General features: G+C 44.8%; 1 protein-coding gene across 2 annotated transcripts in view; it reads right to left on the reverse strand.

Moving 5' to 3' along the window:
• Nucleotides 1–14,932, reverse strand: part of PHLPP1 (PH domain and leucine rich repeat protein phosphatase 1) — a 651,577-nt gene that overhangs the window by 194,873 nt on the left and 441,772 nt on the right. For both annotated transcript variants that reach the window (XM_078687772.1, XM_078687773.1), the window contains exon 10: nucleotides 708–863. In XM_078687772.1, the coding sequence (XP_078543898.1) occupies nucleotides 708–863 (156 nt within the window). The remainder of the gene's footprint in view (nucleotides 1–707; nucleotides 864–14,932) is intronic.

Consider the following 14,932-nt stretch of genomic DNA (forward strand, 5'->3'; position numbering starts at 1 on the left):
AGGACGTGGATAGGCTACTAAGGTGAGACCTTTGGGCCTATTCTTTTCTATGTATGTCTTTAGGACATTACTTTTTATATACCGGAGGCTCCCGTCTCGACGACGGGGAATGATTCAGGCATGTGAATCTATGAAAGACACCCAAATACTGGATAAGTTACAAAAAGACCCTACAGAACAAAAGGTTTTGAGATGTTCTTCACATACAAACAGATCTGACAACAGCAACAGTCATTTGCCTTGCTGTGAACTCAAACAAGCAAGGTTATTAACCTGGGGGAAGGGGTGTTAATAGAACATAGCTTTTCACTTATATGTCGAAAACAGAAGTGGTATAGCCTGTGGCAGACCTCTCAAACGCAATAGCCACAAAAAGCGATCCCCCACCAAAACTGAACTTAACAATGAAAGGAAAAAAACATTTTTATGGAAAAGTGAGGATTAGTGGAAAGATTTGCACAAATCATTTATTAGTACCGGAAAAAAACATTACGCTAGCTTGTTAATTTAGCATTGAGAAGAAAGGCACAATACATTTATATGGACGCTAGCAACCCGCTCTGTCATCCTCCCAAAACAGTAAGGTACACACACAAAGCACACTTTGTGTCTAATTCGATACCAGTAAATTGACTGCAATCAGTTAACTATTCAACAATGTAAATTTCAACCAGTCACAACATTGGCAGATAATTCTAGTGGTTTACCTCTCAGACTTCAGCAGGAGGTTGGCCGGAAGTTCCAGTAAGTGGTTATGTTGTAAATCCAGCACCTCAATCTGGGTGCGCTCAAGGCGTTCTGGCAACCTTTGGAGCTGGTTGTGGCCTGCAAGCAGTTTCCGCAAACCACTACTGCAAAACAACCTTGAAAAAAAGGGCAAAATATAAGCCAAAATTACCAGGCATTACAAACATACAAGAGCCACGTATACCCTACCTCAGCAATTTTATAGGAAAGATTGCAAACATTTATCATTACATTTAGTAATCATTTCTGTTTAATTAGGCTGAAGCAAAAATACCAAAAATTATCACATTAAAGCACTAGTTTTCAGCTACTGGACCTAAAATCAACTCTAGGACAAGAGATGCTCCTCGATTACAACCCAAGTCACACTGTACAACTCATATTGAAACCTAGGAAACGTCTGAAGTGTACTGTGCCTTAAATGTTGAAATGCTTCTTCACTATTCCCAAAGATGAGATGATACAATAAAAAATATCAATTACAGCTACAAAGCATTATACTGGAATGATTTCACCAAGAAAAACCCCTCTTTATTTTCTTTGTACTTACAGAAAGAAATATTGTATATGAGGTTTAACTCCTGTGCTTCAATTTTCTTATGTACTAATTACATCATAAACCTGGGTATAAGGGCATTGAGAATAGTCCAGCACACGCTGAAAACTGTTTTTGGACAACAGTGGGAAATGCTAGGAGGCAATACATTAATAAATTGCTAGAACCCATTATATTTTTGAAAAATCTAAGAGAAAAAAACTCCTGCTTTTTTTCCCTTGCACTTGAAATGTAAAAAGGTGCCTGATATGGTTGCACTTGCATTTCCTTATTTGCCAATTATACATGAAAGCTAGGAGCACTTGGATGCTAGGGTATGTGGAGCAATTTACTGTATATTTCCATTGAAATGAATGGGCACTCCATGACGAGTTACCCTTGTCATTAGCATGGAAGTGGTTAAGGCATACCCAGCTGAGAACAGTTAAGCTCACTCTCATAACTGTGCTCTTTGCATTTTAGGGCAACGGTGGGAAGTTTCCACATGCCACAGCTCTTACATACTGCTGATGAGTATTCATGTCTACTATTGCTAGACATTTTTAAACGACCTGCCGAGATGTCCTTAGCCACATATGAGCAATGGTTCTCCACTCGGCATCTTAGATTTCCCTAGGGAAAAAACACAAGTATACGGTCCAATCAAGGGAATGAAAGCTCTTAGAGCTAAAAGGTTAAAGACGTCTGTATTAGCACAATGTGGTGAAGTAAAAGTAATAAACTGAATGGGTCTATGCAGATGAGGAAAGGTGTTCGACGCTTATATGTGGAGAAATGAAATTATAAATAATATAGTTATCCCCTCAATCCTGTACTTGATGGAAATCGTTTGAGTCAAAGGAAATTAAATGCTGGGTTATCCTTGCATAAAGGTTTCTGAAATCTACTTGTCTAAAATGATTCCCACTCAAAAAAGGGAACTCTCCAAGCATCCATCCACCCTACTTAGAGGTTTAAAGTATATTTTAAAAAAATGTAGATTACATGACTGAATGGCTTTAAGGAACCTTCAGAGCCACTCCATCCTCCACCAAAGCTGTTCATTGGCTTTTTTTGTGGCTACTAAACCCATATCAGGTGTTGAGATAAATATGAGATGAAAAATTAACTATCTACTTGAATCAGGCCAGCAAATGCTGGAATGCAATATGTTCAACAGCTTCCGACGGTCTTCTTTGCAAATCTTTATTGCATCTACGTAGCTAAGACAGCCTTCTCTAACAATTAGCTTGTGAGCTACTGGTAGCTCTCCAGCTACCTGTAAGTAGCACTGCTGTGCATACCCCAGCCTACTAAATTAGAAGGTTTCGCTAGGTTGAATTAATATATATATATATACCCAAATTGAGAAGAGTGCATTGGAGATGAAATGTTTGTATTTTCAGAACTCATAGGCTGATGTTTTGGAGAAAAATGACAGACTTTGAAAAACATATTTAAAAATGATATTGGAGTGAAAAACCGTGCAGCATCAGGTACACTTATGACTCATGTTAATTTGGTACCAGGAGTATTAAAGCTATGGTTGCTGTGCATTACCCATGTAAAGGCATTCCACAAAAATGGTGGCAATCCTGTCTGTCGCACTCAGGAATCATAAGAGAAATTAACCGGGTTGTGAAAGTGTTAAAGAGAGACGTCCGATTTTGAGGAGTCACCACTGTTGGGCATATTCAGCAAATTCATGGCTTTGATACTCAAAAATGGCTGGTGAGGTGAAATAGGGGTACCATTATTATTTCATAGATAATTATCATTATGATTTCTGACATCTTGCAAAACGCACACTGTTGCTATGCCCATTAAAAAGGACCAACTATTAGTCCAACCAAGGGACAAATAAGGAATGGCAACTTCTATCTCTAAAGCAAAGAGACCAGCAAGATAATAAGAGGTCAAACAAAAGACAATGCTAAAAAATGAAGGTGGTAAAATCTAATTAAGGGTTTCAATGGCAGAAGCAAGATATGATTCCTAATGATCTACATGCAACAGTGAAAAATAAGAAATCGGTACAGAGAGATGTTCAGCTATCACAGCATAGTGACACTGCAGGAATCAAAACAAATGGACATCTCAAAAGACTGCACAAAAGAGTATTGATCATTACCTCAACAGGAAAAATCTGTGAATGTGAATCTACAGGACTGCAAAATAAAAGCAGCTACAGGATATCACTATGAGTAAAATATATGGTTTCAAAATCTAAATAATAATGACAATTTGCAACTTCCAAATATAAATAATTGTAGAACTGCCACCAAAAATATGAAATACCATGTATACTCACCAGATAGTGAAATTCTCATGGTCCAACTTTTAGAAAACTGCGTATTTGTAAAGAGTCTTTTGGTGTCCATTTGCAGTGGGTACGAACGACCATGTTCATATGCCAACCTCCCCTCCAAGTCCCCCACTTACAAACCAAAAACACTGCTTCAATCCCAGCATGCAGTAGGTGACATAATCCACTCCCAAAGTTTAATAAAGAGGTAAGCAGTAAAGCCTCCTTCCAGTTTCACGGACAATGAAATGCCTAAAATCCGCTTTGAAAACTCAAAGACGTTTGCAGAGTTGCGAAAACTCGAGCAAAAGATAAACGAAAAAAGGATTTCTGTAGGTTGAATAAAACTGTTTAGGTAAGCAAAACAAAAATATTGCTTGAAGGATAAAGAAAACTATTGAGTATAAAGTTGATCAAAATCCATTTTAGTGGAGGAAACTTACTATCTATTTATCAGATACATTTTTCTTCAGCTTCCACCAGATTAAGCTTCCTGTGGCTGGTCAAAGTAATCCGCACAAGCCTCTGCCTATGGTGAACTCCTTCACTTACACAACAGGGTGGTAGGCGCTGAGTTTTAAACGTGAAAGGCCACACTACAAACCCTGCAACATACAGGTGCTGAATATCAGCAGGTAGAGAATAACCAACCAAATGATTCAAAGGAAGCTTCACCTTTGTGGAGAAGTCTGGCTCACTGGTTAGAGGAGGCAGACCTGGAAGCAGAGGTCAGCCCGGGACCAGGGTTCAATTCCCGGCTCGGCGGGGTCTTGTGTCCTAAAATGTCCATGGACTCGACAATTCTTGCTCCGGTGCCTACTCGATTCACGGGTTCACACTCTGCGACTCTGGGCAATAGCTTGCTTAATCTCCACAACGGCCCCTCGCGGCGGGATGCCTGGCTTTCACCTTGCGGATACCCTGCCGGGGTTATCTCACAGGGGAATACCAGGACGGGTTCCCTAAGCAAGCGCTTAGAAACCGCTTGGTGATTTGCGCTATATAAATTCCTGTACATTTACATTTGTCTGTTTGAGAAAGTAATGTGTGGTGCTCATTCATTTTCCGGGAGTGAGATGTTGGAGGGGATTATTCATTTAAATACAGTGCACTTCCCACTTTCTAGGTACTTCAGCACTCCTCTATCTACAGTGACAGCATGGTACTGCTGTAGTCAGATGATGCAAAAGTGGCTCCTTGATCTGATCAATGATCCTCGTGACACCTTGGGAGATGGTATTCTTTGGCACATTGCCCACTTCCTTAACAGCTGGGAAAAAAACAAATCCAAGATTGTTGTATTGTCTACTCTATTATGTAGGCATTGCACATTTGAGCACATTCAGGATTGGGAACTTAACTCAGGGTCCGAGCACAGACATTCGTAACCCTATATCCCATCTTAATTTAAAGCTTGAGGACCAGCCTTCCAGCTGAGGTGCGGAGCAGCATACCAAATGTTATTCCCAAAAAAATGCCTGGAACGCAAACAAGTGAAAGAAGGAGTAATGTGCAATACTGTGGAAAATAAAGGATCAGATATTAGCCCAACAGCTCGGCCGCATGGCTGCTTTCTGATGCCACTTTGAACTAAGTTGTGGATTTCTAACAATCATGGGACTAGACTGTGCAGCTTAGTTTGGGTCTCCTGAAAACTCAATCAGGTGTTAAGTTTTTCATGAAAGTGATTTAATTCACTTACATTGCGCACTACCTGCATGATTCTCTTACTGTTGGCATGCCAAAGCTTGAAAACGTGTGGCCCTTAAGGTTGTGAGACAGACTAGAAGCATTATATCCTTTCAGAGGAAAGTTTAAAGAAAAGCAATCGGTCAGACCTTTACATCCCAGCCAACTAATCTTCAAGTGCCACATCCTTCACAAGGAGCCAGTGGAAGGATCTGTAACCTTCAGAACCAATTTTAGGGTAAGCAGATAGCCTGTTTAGGCGCTCGCACACCCAATCCAATCAAGAGATCCCTGATCTCCGCACATGAGCTGCAACTACCACCATCATCCTGGTGAACATCAGAGGGGGGCTATAAGGCCTAAGTGAGCACCGCGAACTGAAAGTGCTCATGGCCCACTGTGAACCTCAGGTAACATCTGTGGGCAGGCAGGACGGGAACGCGGAAATATAAGTACTGCAAATCCAATGCTGCCATCCAGTCTCACAGGTACACAAGGCCTGAGTAAGTGTGAGCAATTTAAACTTCTTCTTAAGGATGAAATGTATAGCGTGGAGGTCTAGGATTGGATGAAGGCCTCTGTCTTTTTTGTGTACCATAAAGTAGTGGGTATAGCAACCACGACTTTCTTCTGGCATATGGCCCCACTTCAGGCTGCCCAGCCAAGGATGTCAGTGGATACCGTTTCCGGAGAAGCTTGCCCACCGGAGTAGCTGGGTGGGTAGAGACGTGACTGGAAGCCCCTTCCGTGACTACGAAAGGCAGATTGGGGGTGGCGAGAGGAGAAAAAAAAAAAAGACAGGGCAAGTCAAAAATAGTAAACGGGGAAATGCAGCAAAACTTTCCCTTGTCATGCAGAAGTGGTTTGTCCCAAAGGCATAAAAGTGCTGAAAATCAGATGTATGGAAATAAGCTGCCATGAAGCTCTGAAGCTATTAACTGTTCCACTATCTGTTTCTCGTGCAAGTCAACCACTACATACAAAGCATAATAAGACAAGGGATAGCTAATATAGTCAGGTTAAGATAGTTTTTATTTTTTTCAACAAATTAATTTAAGACCAAATGTAAGAGCTGGGTAGAACTAAACAACTGGATAGATAATGAAGGGCGCAGTAAAAGTGGAAAGTGTGCAGAGGACTCCTGATGCAAGTAGATGGATACAGAGACCCATGTAGACTCCAGGATTCCTGGTACATAGCAACAAAACTACTTCCATTTGTGTGGTAAGTAGAAAAAGGTACCCCAGACGCTAAACCTTCCTCTTATTTAATTTTATAATCCAGAAAAAAAACATTCAAACAACGATAAATGAAATCAGATACAGAAATGATGTAAAGACAATGGACGGGTCATCCATTCACTTAAGTCTGCTTGGATGCTTTACTGATGGATTATATTCAAAAGTAGTTTATTGCTCTTCACTGGTGTCTTTTGCTTATTAGGAAAAAGCTCTGTTAAATCATCTTCTTGGACAGATATTTTCATTTCTGCTCCATGGCTGGTTAGGGTAAAGGCAAAGCCAGGGAGAAAAGCAAGTGTGGTTTTGTACCTGGAGCAAGTAGTTCAACTTTCACATCAAGAAACTCAAATGATCATAAAATAAGCCAAAAAAGCAGCACGCCCACTTCTAGGACTAGGCAAATCTATAACAAATGTAATAGATGGGGTACTAATGAAGCAAGACACACTATCTAAACAAGTCCCATACTTGTCAACAAAAAAACAAGAATGGTGGTTCAGACAAGGGCTGTAGTGGACCGAGAGATGATCTAATAAGAGAATTTTCAAACATAATGCATAATAATTACTAGAGAGATGTTGGTTTATTTGGTAAAGTTCGCTTTCGACAAACTTTTACATATACTTGGAGACTTCTACATTTAATTTGAGCCCTAATTATAAAAAAGAGCCAACAACATTATTGGTGGGTTATCTGCGTAGCTAAAATATTTAGAATACCAAATGCAGCGAGATAAGGAACATGAATAGAAAAGTGTGCTTCAAAATCCAGAAATGCTTGCTCTTAGCCAAATTTCAGCCTCAACAGCTGTAATCAGAATCGAACGGTATTTAACTAAAGTGATGTTAACAGAAACAAGCAAAGATAACAGTCAAACAGTTCTTTAGTTTACTGTAACAGAATATATTTGATGAAAAGCTCACCGCACATTAAGTCCTACACTCTTCTTATGCATGAGAATTTTATAGACCGTGGGAAGAAGTCAAGTAAAGGTGGATGCACCCATGATTCATTCACCCACAATATGTCCAAGGGTGTGGAGGCATGCAGATCATTGAGCCAAGTGTATTACTTCACCACAGAGAGTAGATGCAAAGAGCTATGAGGTACAGGCGATATAATTTGCATATGGGCTGAAATGGGGTTGGTCAATAGGGGGCCTAAGTGACAGCATAAAATGTACACGCTAGGGAAGGAGTAAAGCCGGTCATTAAGTGCTTTCATATTTTATTTGCCTGCAGCATCTTAAAAGCCTGCTGTAGGGCAAGAATGGAACACCATCCTACATATGAGTTACAATCAGGATGTCTTTGGCCACACCACATGTAGCAACCTCATGTAGTACTTGCATTCAAGAAATACAGGAAAGGGAAAAGAGAGGTGCCAGACCTCCTGCTATGCCAGAGACACTGAAATTATCCCCAGTAATGTTAGTCAAGAACTATTCATCTGCCACTTCAGAAAAGAGATTAAGACCTTGCCCTTTAACAGCATGTCAAGGGATGACATAATGCTCAGATTCCTGTAATAGACCCTTCTTCTAAACTCCCTACCAATAACAATTCTGGGTTTTCTGCCCTGTGGTGGCCCCTCCGCTAAGGCGGATGAGCATCGGTCAGGTCAGGGTCAGGTCAGGGTCAGGTCCTGCCGTGACTTTTGCTTTGCTTTTAGCGCGTCGCACCTCAGCGCTGTATTTTAACTTGTACTCGCATTTGCATCCGTCTAATTTTTTCTTGGGTCTGCTGCTTTGCCTGGGGAAAGGGGTCCCATCTCCCTCTTACCTGCATTTAAAACATTAGCGCACCGCCGCTTTGGCGGGTCCGGGTCCCGAGGGTGGCATATCTTTTCAACTTTAGCCGCCATTTTGGATTGGGGCATCGGCGCTTTTGGCGGGCGCCATCTTTGAGCGTACTGACGCTCTCTTCGGTCCAGGGGACGCCTATTTAAAGTCGTCCTCTCCGCGCAGCGCGAACGCGCAGTGGAACGCCGTCGCTTAGCCGGAGTCGTGCCGGAGTCCTGCCCGTCTGCGCCCGTCCGCGCCAAGGACGCGCAGGACTCGGGCCAGGCCCTGCCAGTGCGGTGTGCGGGCGGCTTTTGTCAGCCATGTTGATATACTCCAGTGACATTCTGCGAGACTTGGGACGACGGACGGCTAGGTGTAGTACACCCCTTTTACATCCTTTAGCTGGCCCTTACCATTGTGCCGGCTGTCAGTGGTCTTTAGAGCGAGCTACTCCCATCGCATCTACGCATTCGGTGGCAGCCGTCTGCAGCAACCGTCCTGAGCATGCCCTCCGCATCTTTAGTCTCAACGCAAGGTCTCTGGTGTCGCATTATCAGGCCGTATTTGACCTGTTGCAGGATGAAGGCCCGGACATCGTGGCCATCACTGAGACGTGGCTAAAAGACGACGACGCGGCCATTATTAATCTGGCTTTCCCCTCGGACTATACAGTCTTCACCCTTAATCGATCCACTAGGGGAGGGGGAATTGCCCTGGTTACTCGCTCTAGTTTTACCTGCAGCTGGTCTGCACTGACCATTGCGGGATGTGAAAGTGCGGTGTTTAAGATTCTGGTCACCCCACATTTTTCACTCTCAGGGATGGTGGTTTATCGCCCCCCAGGGAGTGAGGCGGCGTTTCGCGCGGCCTTCCCTGATATGGTCAGCTCCTTGGTGGTAGGTTGTCCCAATTTTTCTATTTTGGGGGACCTTAAACCTCCACTTCGATAAACCCAACTTACCCGTGGTCAGTGGCATTCTCGCGGATCTGGAGGCTTTACAGCTGACGCAACTTGTTCAACAGTCCACCCACACCGGTGGTCATACGCTAGATCCCTTCTTCACCAACTTGGCAGATGCTTCTGTCACTGCCGTCTCACCCCTTGGCTGGACTGACCACTCTTTGGTTACCATCAGTACCCCCTTACCAGGTAGGATTATTATCCCTCCTGCTAAACTGGTCGTAAGGCGGCATGGGAGTAAATTACGGTTGGAGGATCTGCACCGTGTCCTCGCTGCAGAGCCATTAGATCCGTTTGTAACTGTTGATTCAGGTTACGATGGGTTCTGCGCTTGGATTTCCAAGGCGCTAGATGCGCTTATTCCTCTTACCGCCTGTAAGACCAGTGCTAGAGAATCTAGCCCGTGGTACGATGGCGCCCTACGCACACTCAAGGGTAACTGTAGACGCGCAGAGAGGGCTTGGCGGAAGGCGTATGATATGGGGAAAAAAGCTATCTATCTCGCCTCCGTCAAATCTTACCATCGGGCTGTGTGCCGTGCTCGGGCAATTTACTACACTGCCGAAGTTGGCAACAGCTCTAATCCCTCGAAAACCATTTTCAAACTTATGAAGGATCTTCTAGCCAAACGCCCCGGTGCCCCGACGATCGGCTCTACCGCGCACTGTGAGGCCCTCGCGGTGTTCTTTCAGGATAAGGTCCAAAACATCTACAAGACCTTTCCATCTACAGGGCCCCCAGTGGAGTCTCCGATTAACATCCATGGAGATACTGCCCTGCACACACTGCCCCTGTTGACATCTGAAGGGTTTGACATCTTGGCAAAGCAGGTGAAATCTGGGTCCCCCGCTGACCCCCTTAGTTCGGCTCTCTTTAGAGATCAGTCGTTCCTGGGTCGGACCGTGGTACACTCCCTGATCAACATCTCGTTGGAGTCCGGCACGGTTCCCCTTAGTTGGAAGCGGCGGTGGTTTCTCCCATTTTAAAGAAACCCTCACTAGACCCAGATAAGCCCGAAAATTATCGGCCTATCTCTTTGCTCCCCTGGCCTACCAAAGTAATGGAGGCCCATGTCAACAAAGTTCTTTCAGCCCACCTCACCCAGGTTAATATCTTGGACCCCACCCAGAACGGCTTCCGTGCTGGTCACAGCACGGAGACCGCCCTTCTCTCCATGGCTGAACACCTTCGCACAGTGATGGATGCGGGGCAGACAGCGGCGCTCGTTTTACTAGACCTGAGCGCCGCGTTCGATACTGTGTCCCATCCTATCCTGTTGCATCGCCTGGAGGAGATCGGGCTGGGTGGTTCTGCCCTCCAGTGGTTTCGCTCCTTCCTGAACGATCGTTTCTTTAGCGTTGCTCTGCCACCGTTCCAGTCCCAATTTCATCCTCTGAGACAGGGGGTCCCGCAAGGCTCCTCGCTGAGTCCCACGTTGTTCAATCTATACATGAGACCGCTGGCTGAGATCGTCAAGCAATGGGACATGACCATGGTCTAGTATGCTGACGATACTCAGTTAGCGGTTACGATCAGCGGGGATGCGGACCGGGATGCCCCCAGGTTTCAGAATGGTCTTAGAGCGGTGGCAAGCTGGATGAAGAACAACTGTCTCCAGCTCAACGCAAAGAAAACCGAGATCATGATCGTCGGTAGGAGGGCGGAACTTTGGGGGGACAAGTGGTGGCCCGTTGAACTGGGGCCGGTCCCTCTCCCGGTCACTGAACTAAGAAATTTGGGGGTTTGGATGGACCCTGCTCTTAGTTTTGAGGGCCATTCGAAGAAAATTGCGGCCTGCTGTTTTGGTATCTTGCGGTCGTTGCGGCCCATTCTGAAGTTCTTTGACCGTGGTACCAGGCAGCTGATAGTCCAGGCCACTGTATTATCTCGCCTGGAGTATGCAAGCTCTCTCCTGGCAGGGACCAATGTGGCTGAGACTACCCGCCTCCAACGCGTGCAGAACGCCGCGGCGAGAGCCATTGTTGGTTTACCCCGTACGAGCTCTGTCTCTGGGGTCCTGAGATCATTGCACTGGCTCCCCATCAAATCACGCATCCAGTTCAAGGTGCTGTGTCTGGCGTTTAAGATCTTGAGGGGAGTAGGTCCGCCAATCCTCGCTGACCTTCTGTCGTGGTATGTTCCTTCCCGCTCTTTGAGATCTGGAGGTCAAGCCCTCGCCGTGGTCCCCCGATACAGGCTGTGTCGGGTTGGTGGCCGTTCTTTCCGGGTCAGGGCGGCTGAGCTTTGGAACTCTCTCCCGACGGACCTGCGGCTTTTAGACGATCTTTTTGCTTTCCGCAAAGCTCTGAAAACTTTCCTTTTTAAATAAAGTCCTTTTTCTGTGTTGTGTTTCTGGTAACTGTTACACATTTCCTGCAAAGCGCCAGGACGCCCCTTAGCTGGGGCAGCTGTGCGCAATTTAAATGTGTATAACATAACATACCATCGCCCCACTGCTTTGAGAGCAGTGAAGAGGTAAAATAAAATTATGATAATTGAAGGATATCATTTTATTTTCCCATTCCTAGGTGCGGGAAGAGGTGGAGGTGGCCGAAGCAGGGGCCAGAGGGAGGAGTGGTTTTCACTCCCAAAGTGCACAGGACTGTTTGGCCTGCCCTCTTAGGCTAGCCAAACAGTCCTGCACACTTTGCATCTTTCCCACCAGGCTATAATGCACAGCCTGGTGGAATATGCACAGAGCCTCTGTCCCTATCTGAGTGCCGAACCACTGTGCTCAGGCCAATGACAAAGCTGCATTGCAGCGTTGTGATTTGCTTAGGAGAGCCCAGGTGCTTCCTGAGACACAGGAGAGGCAGTGGCTGCAAGGCGAGCGCAGGTACGTTTTTCTTTCTTTCTTTTTTTAATTCCACCATCCCCCAAAACCCCTTCACCCGCGGCTCCCTATCAGCCGCCGCAGGTTCTACCTCCCATTCCCGGTGACCGTGCTTCCCGCCCCTCTCCCCATCTCACTCCTTGTATACCCGCCTGCTTCTGTGCAGCCCTCCACTGCTATGCAACATGGTCTGTGCTATACTAATACATCCGGTGTATACACTATCTTGATAGGTGTGACAACTTGCACAGAGAAATGAGATACTCCAACATGCTGCTAAAGCACTAATGGTTTCAGTTGATTCAGGTCATCCCCATTACGCTTTTGAAACGGAACTCATAAGTCCCTACCAGAAGCAATTTAAATCTTTGGGAAAATAAGTTCTGCAGAAATTAAAAACATTTCTGCAGGTTTTCATAAATGCAAAAATACACAGTCAACGTTCCTAGCAAGGTTTTTCAAGTCAATGTAAAAATAGCAAAGCTGCTCTAATAAAGTGCATTTAATTGTCAACATTTCTGCATGTGCAGAAAACACGCCATAACAATATGCAGTCTTCATGACCCTCACCCACGACTCTTTAGTCCTCTGCATTTAGATATCAAGTTCTCTACCTCACTCATAACTCGTGAATTCTGATTGTCTGCACCCTCACAAGCCTTGCTGCTATCAGACCACCTTCCTTTGTATTCAGAGCTAAAAGAAGACAAAGGTTTGCCACATTCAGACATCCACGATTGTCTCCCTGCTGGGTGAGTCATTCTGGCTTGGAAGATTCCGTCTGAAAGCGGATTCTGCAGGGACCTACCACTTAGTCCATCTTGAAACTCACTAAAAGACTACCTCAGGAAGTGCCACCAATGATTAATGTTAGCTGGTTTGTCTGCTGCAGCCCCACCTACTATGTCCAGGTCAATCCTTTCAGGAAATCTACAGGCCGGTTAATACATTTTCAACACACTGGGTAAGTTATCAAATTTGAGTTTATCACATATTTGCAGTCCCCGATTAATACTTCTCATGTGCATTACTGGTCACCTCCAGCTTTCCTGGTCCGTTTATTTTTACAATGTTTCAGACTGAATTATTTCTTCTTCTATTGACAACACTTTAGCTGTACCACAAGGCTCACCTGTGGGTACTCTGACACATATGAAGTTTGTCTGAGTCTACCTGCTTTAACCTCAATCAGTTCACATACACAAAGCAACAGTTTTCAGTTGTCCCACCCGCGGTCCTTGGGCTTAGCTAATATTTTACGAATGACTCATGTATCTAACGATTAAGAAAATGTTAAATGATGTTAGTAAAAACATGCCAGAGAACTTAAAGTTTCTCTACAGACAGCCCAACAGCATCTCAAAGAGAGGGCAAACATGGCAACAAAGGATTTATGCTATCCATTTCGAAGACCAGGGACACGGTAAGGACAGTAAAAGGCAAGAGTGCCTGAAATAATTAAGTGGTATTATTTAAGGGCATAGTGGTGAAACTTGCAGGAAGGAAATCCAGAGTAGTACCTGTGTATGGCTGTATGCTTTTATTTAAGCTAAAATTATTTTCTATAATAGAATTCTGCTTAGGCATAAACTGTGACCTGCTGATGTAGACCAGGAACAAGGGTATGGGTTTTAAGCTTGTTTTCCTATCTGGTCTCCTTCGTTACGAACACCCCGACATGCATTGAGCTTGGAGGCCAAAAACACCAAAGTCATGTGACCGGGGATCTCTCGCCCCCTCCCTAAAATGGCCCATATACAAGGGTGACTGCTGTACCACAACGTCCTCTTAAAGAGGTGAGCTGCACAGCAACAGAGTGCACTTGCTATCCACTTCGGAGCTAGAAGGATGGAAAACACAGATCAATAGTATACACCTTACATCCAACCACACGATGAATGACAGTATCTTTTGTCAAACAGTCATCCCTACTTCAACCTAATCTTTGCCATCATATGACAACAATGTTACTTTTCCCCTATTATTAGGGAAGCCTTATAATGTATGAAAGGACCTGTTCAACTCTGCGGGTAACTGAAAGATACAGATACAATAAATAACGCGAAACCAATTAAAACAGGTGACAGAAGAGATCAGCTACACTCATGGTCACTGGAGGAATGAAGAATAGTTCACCCTGCAGGTCTTAAACTGTAATGTGCTATAAGCAGTGAAAATAATAATAGGCTGAAAATAGCAGTGCGTGTTGACAAATCACAAGTTGACGTCCAACATAACAACTGAATATGAGATTCATGAAACCATGTGTTCCTGGCAGATCTGAATCACTTGTAAATGTAAATGTAGTTGAGCTTATATAGCGCACAGCTACCCGCAGTAGGTTTCCCGGCGCTTGCTTAGGGAACCCTTCCCTGTGAGATAGCAGGGTACCCACAAGGTGAAAGTCAGGCATCCCGCCGCGAGGGGCCGTTGTGGAGATTAAGCAAGCTATTGCCCAGAGTCGCAGAGTGTGAACCCGTGAGTCGAGGAGGCACGGGGCGAGAATTATCGAGTCCGTGGAATTTTTAGCCCAAGACCCCGCCGAGGCGGGGAATTGAACCCTGGTCCAGGACCGATCTCAGCTTCCGGGTCTGCTGCCTCTAACCCCTGAGCCACACTTCTCCACACACTTCACTCTTCAACACCAGTTGCCCCCCAGATCTATAAGAACTCGGAGTGGATACCTTCTTGGATCAACCACAATACGGCACTAGATTGAGAACATGAAAAATGAAAAAAACTAACATACCAGAAATGTACAGAATGTGTGCCTATTTATCACATTCCCTAATCCATCACGCCAACGAGCGATGCGTCCCACCACATAATAACCGCACT

Source organism: Lissotriton helveticus, chromosome 4_1, assembly GCF_964261635.1.
Source record: "Lissotriton helveticus chromosome 4_1, aLisHel1.1, whole genome shotgun sequence".
Classification (NCBI taxonomy): domain Eukaryota; kingdom Metazoa; phylum Chordata; class Amphibia; order Caudata; family Salamandridae; genus Lissotriton; species Lissotriton helveticus.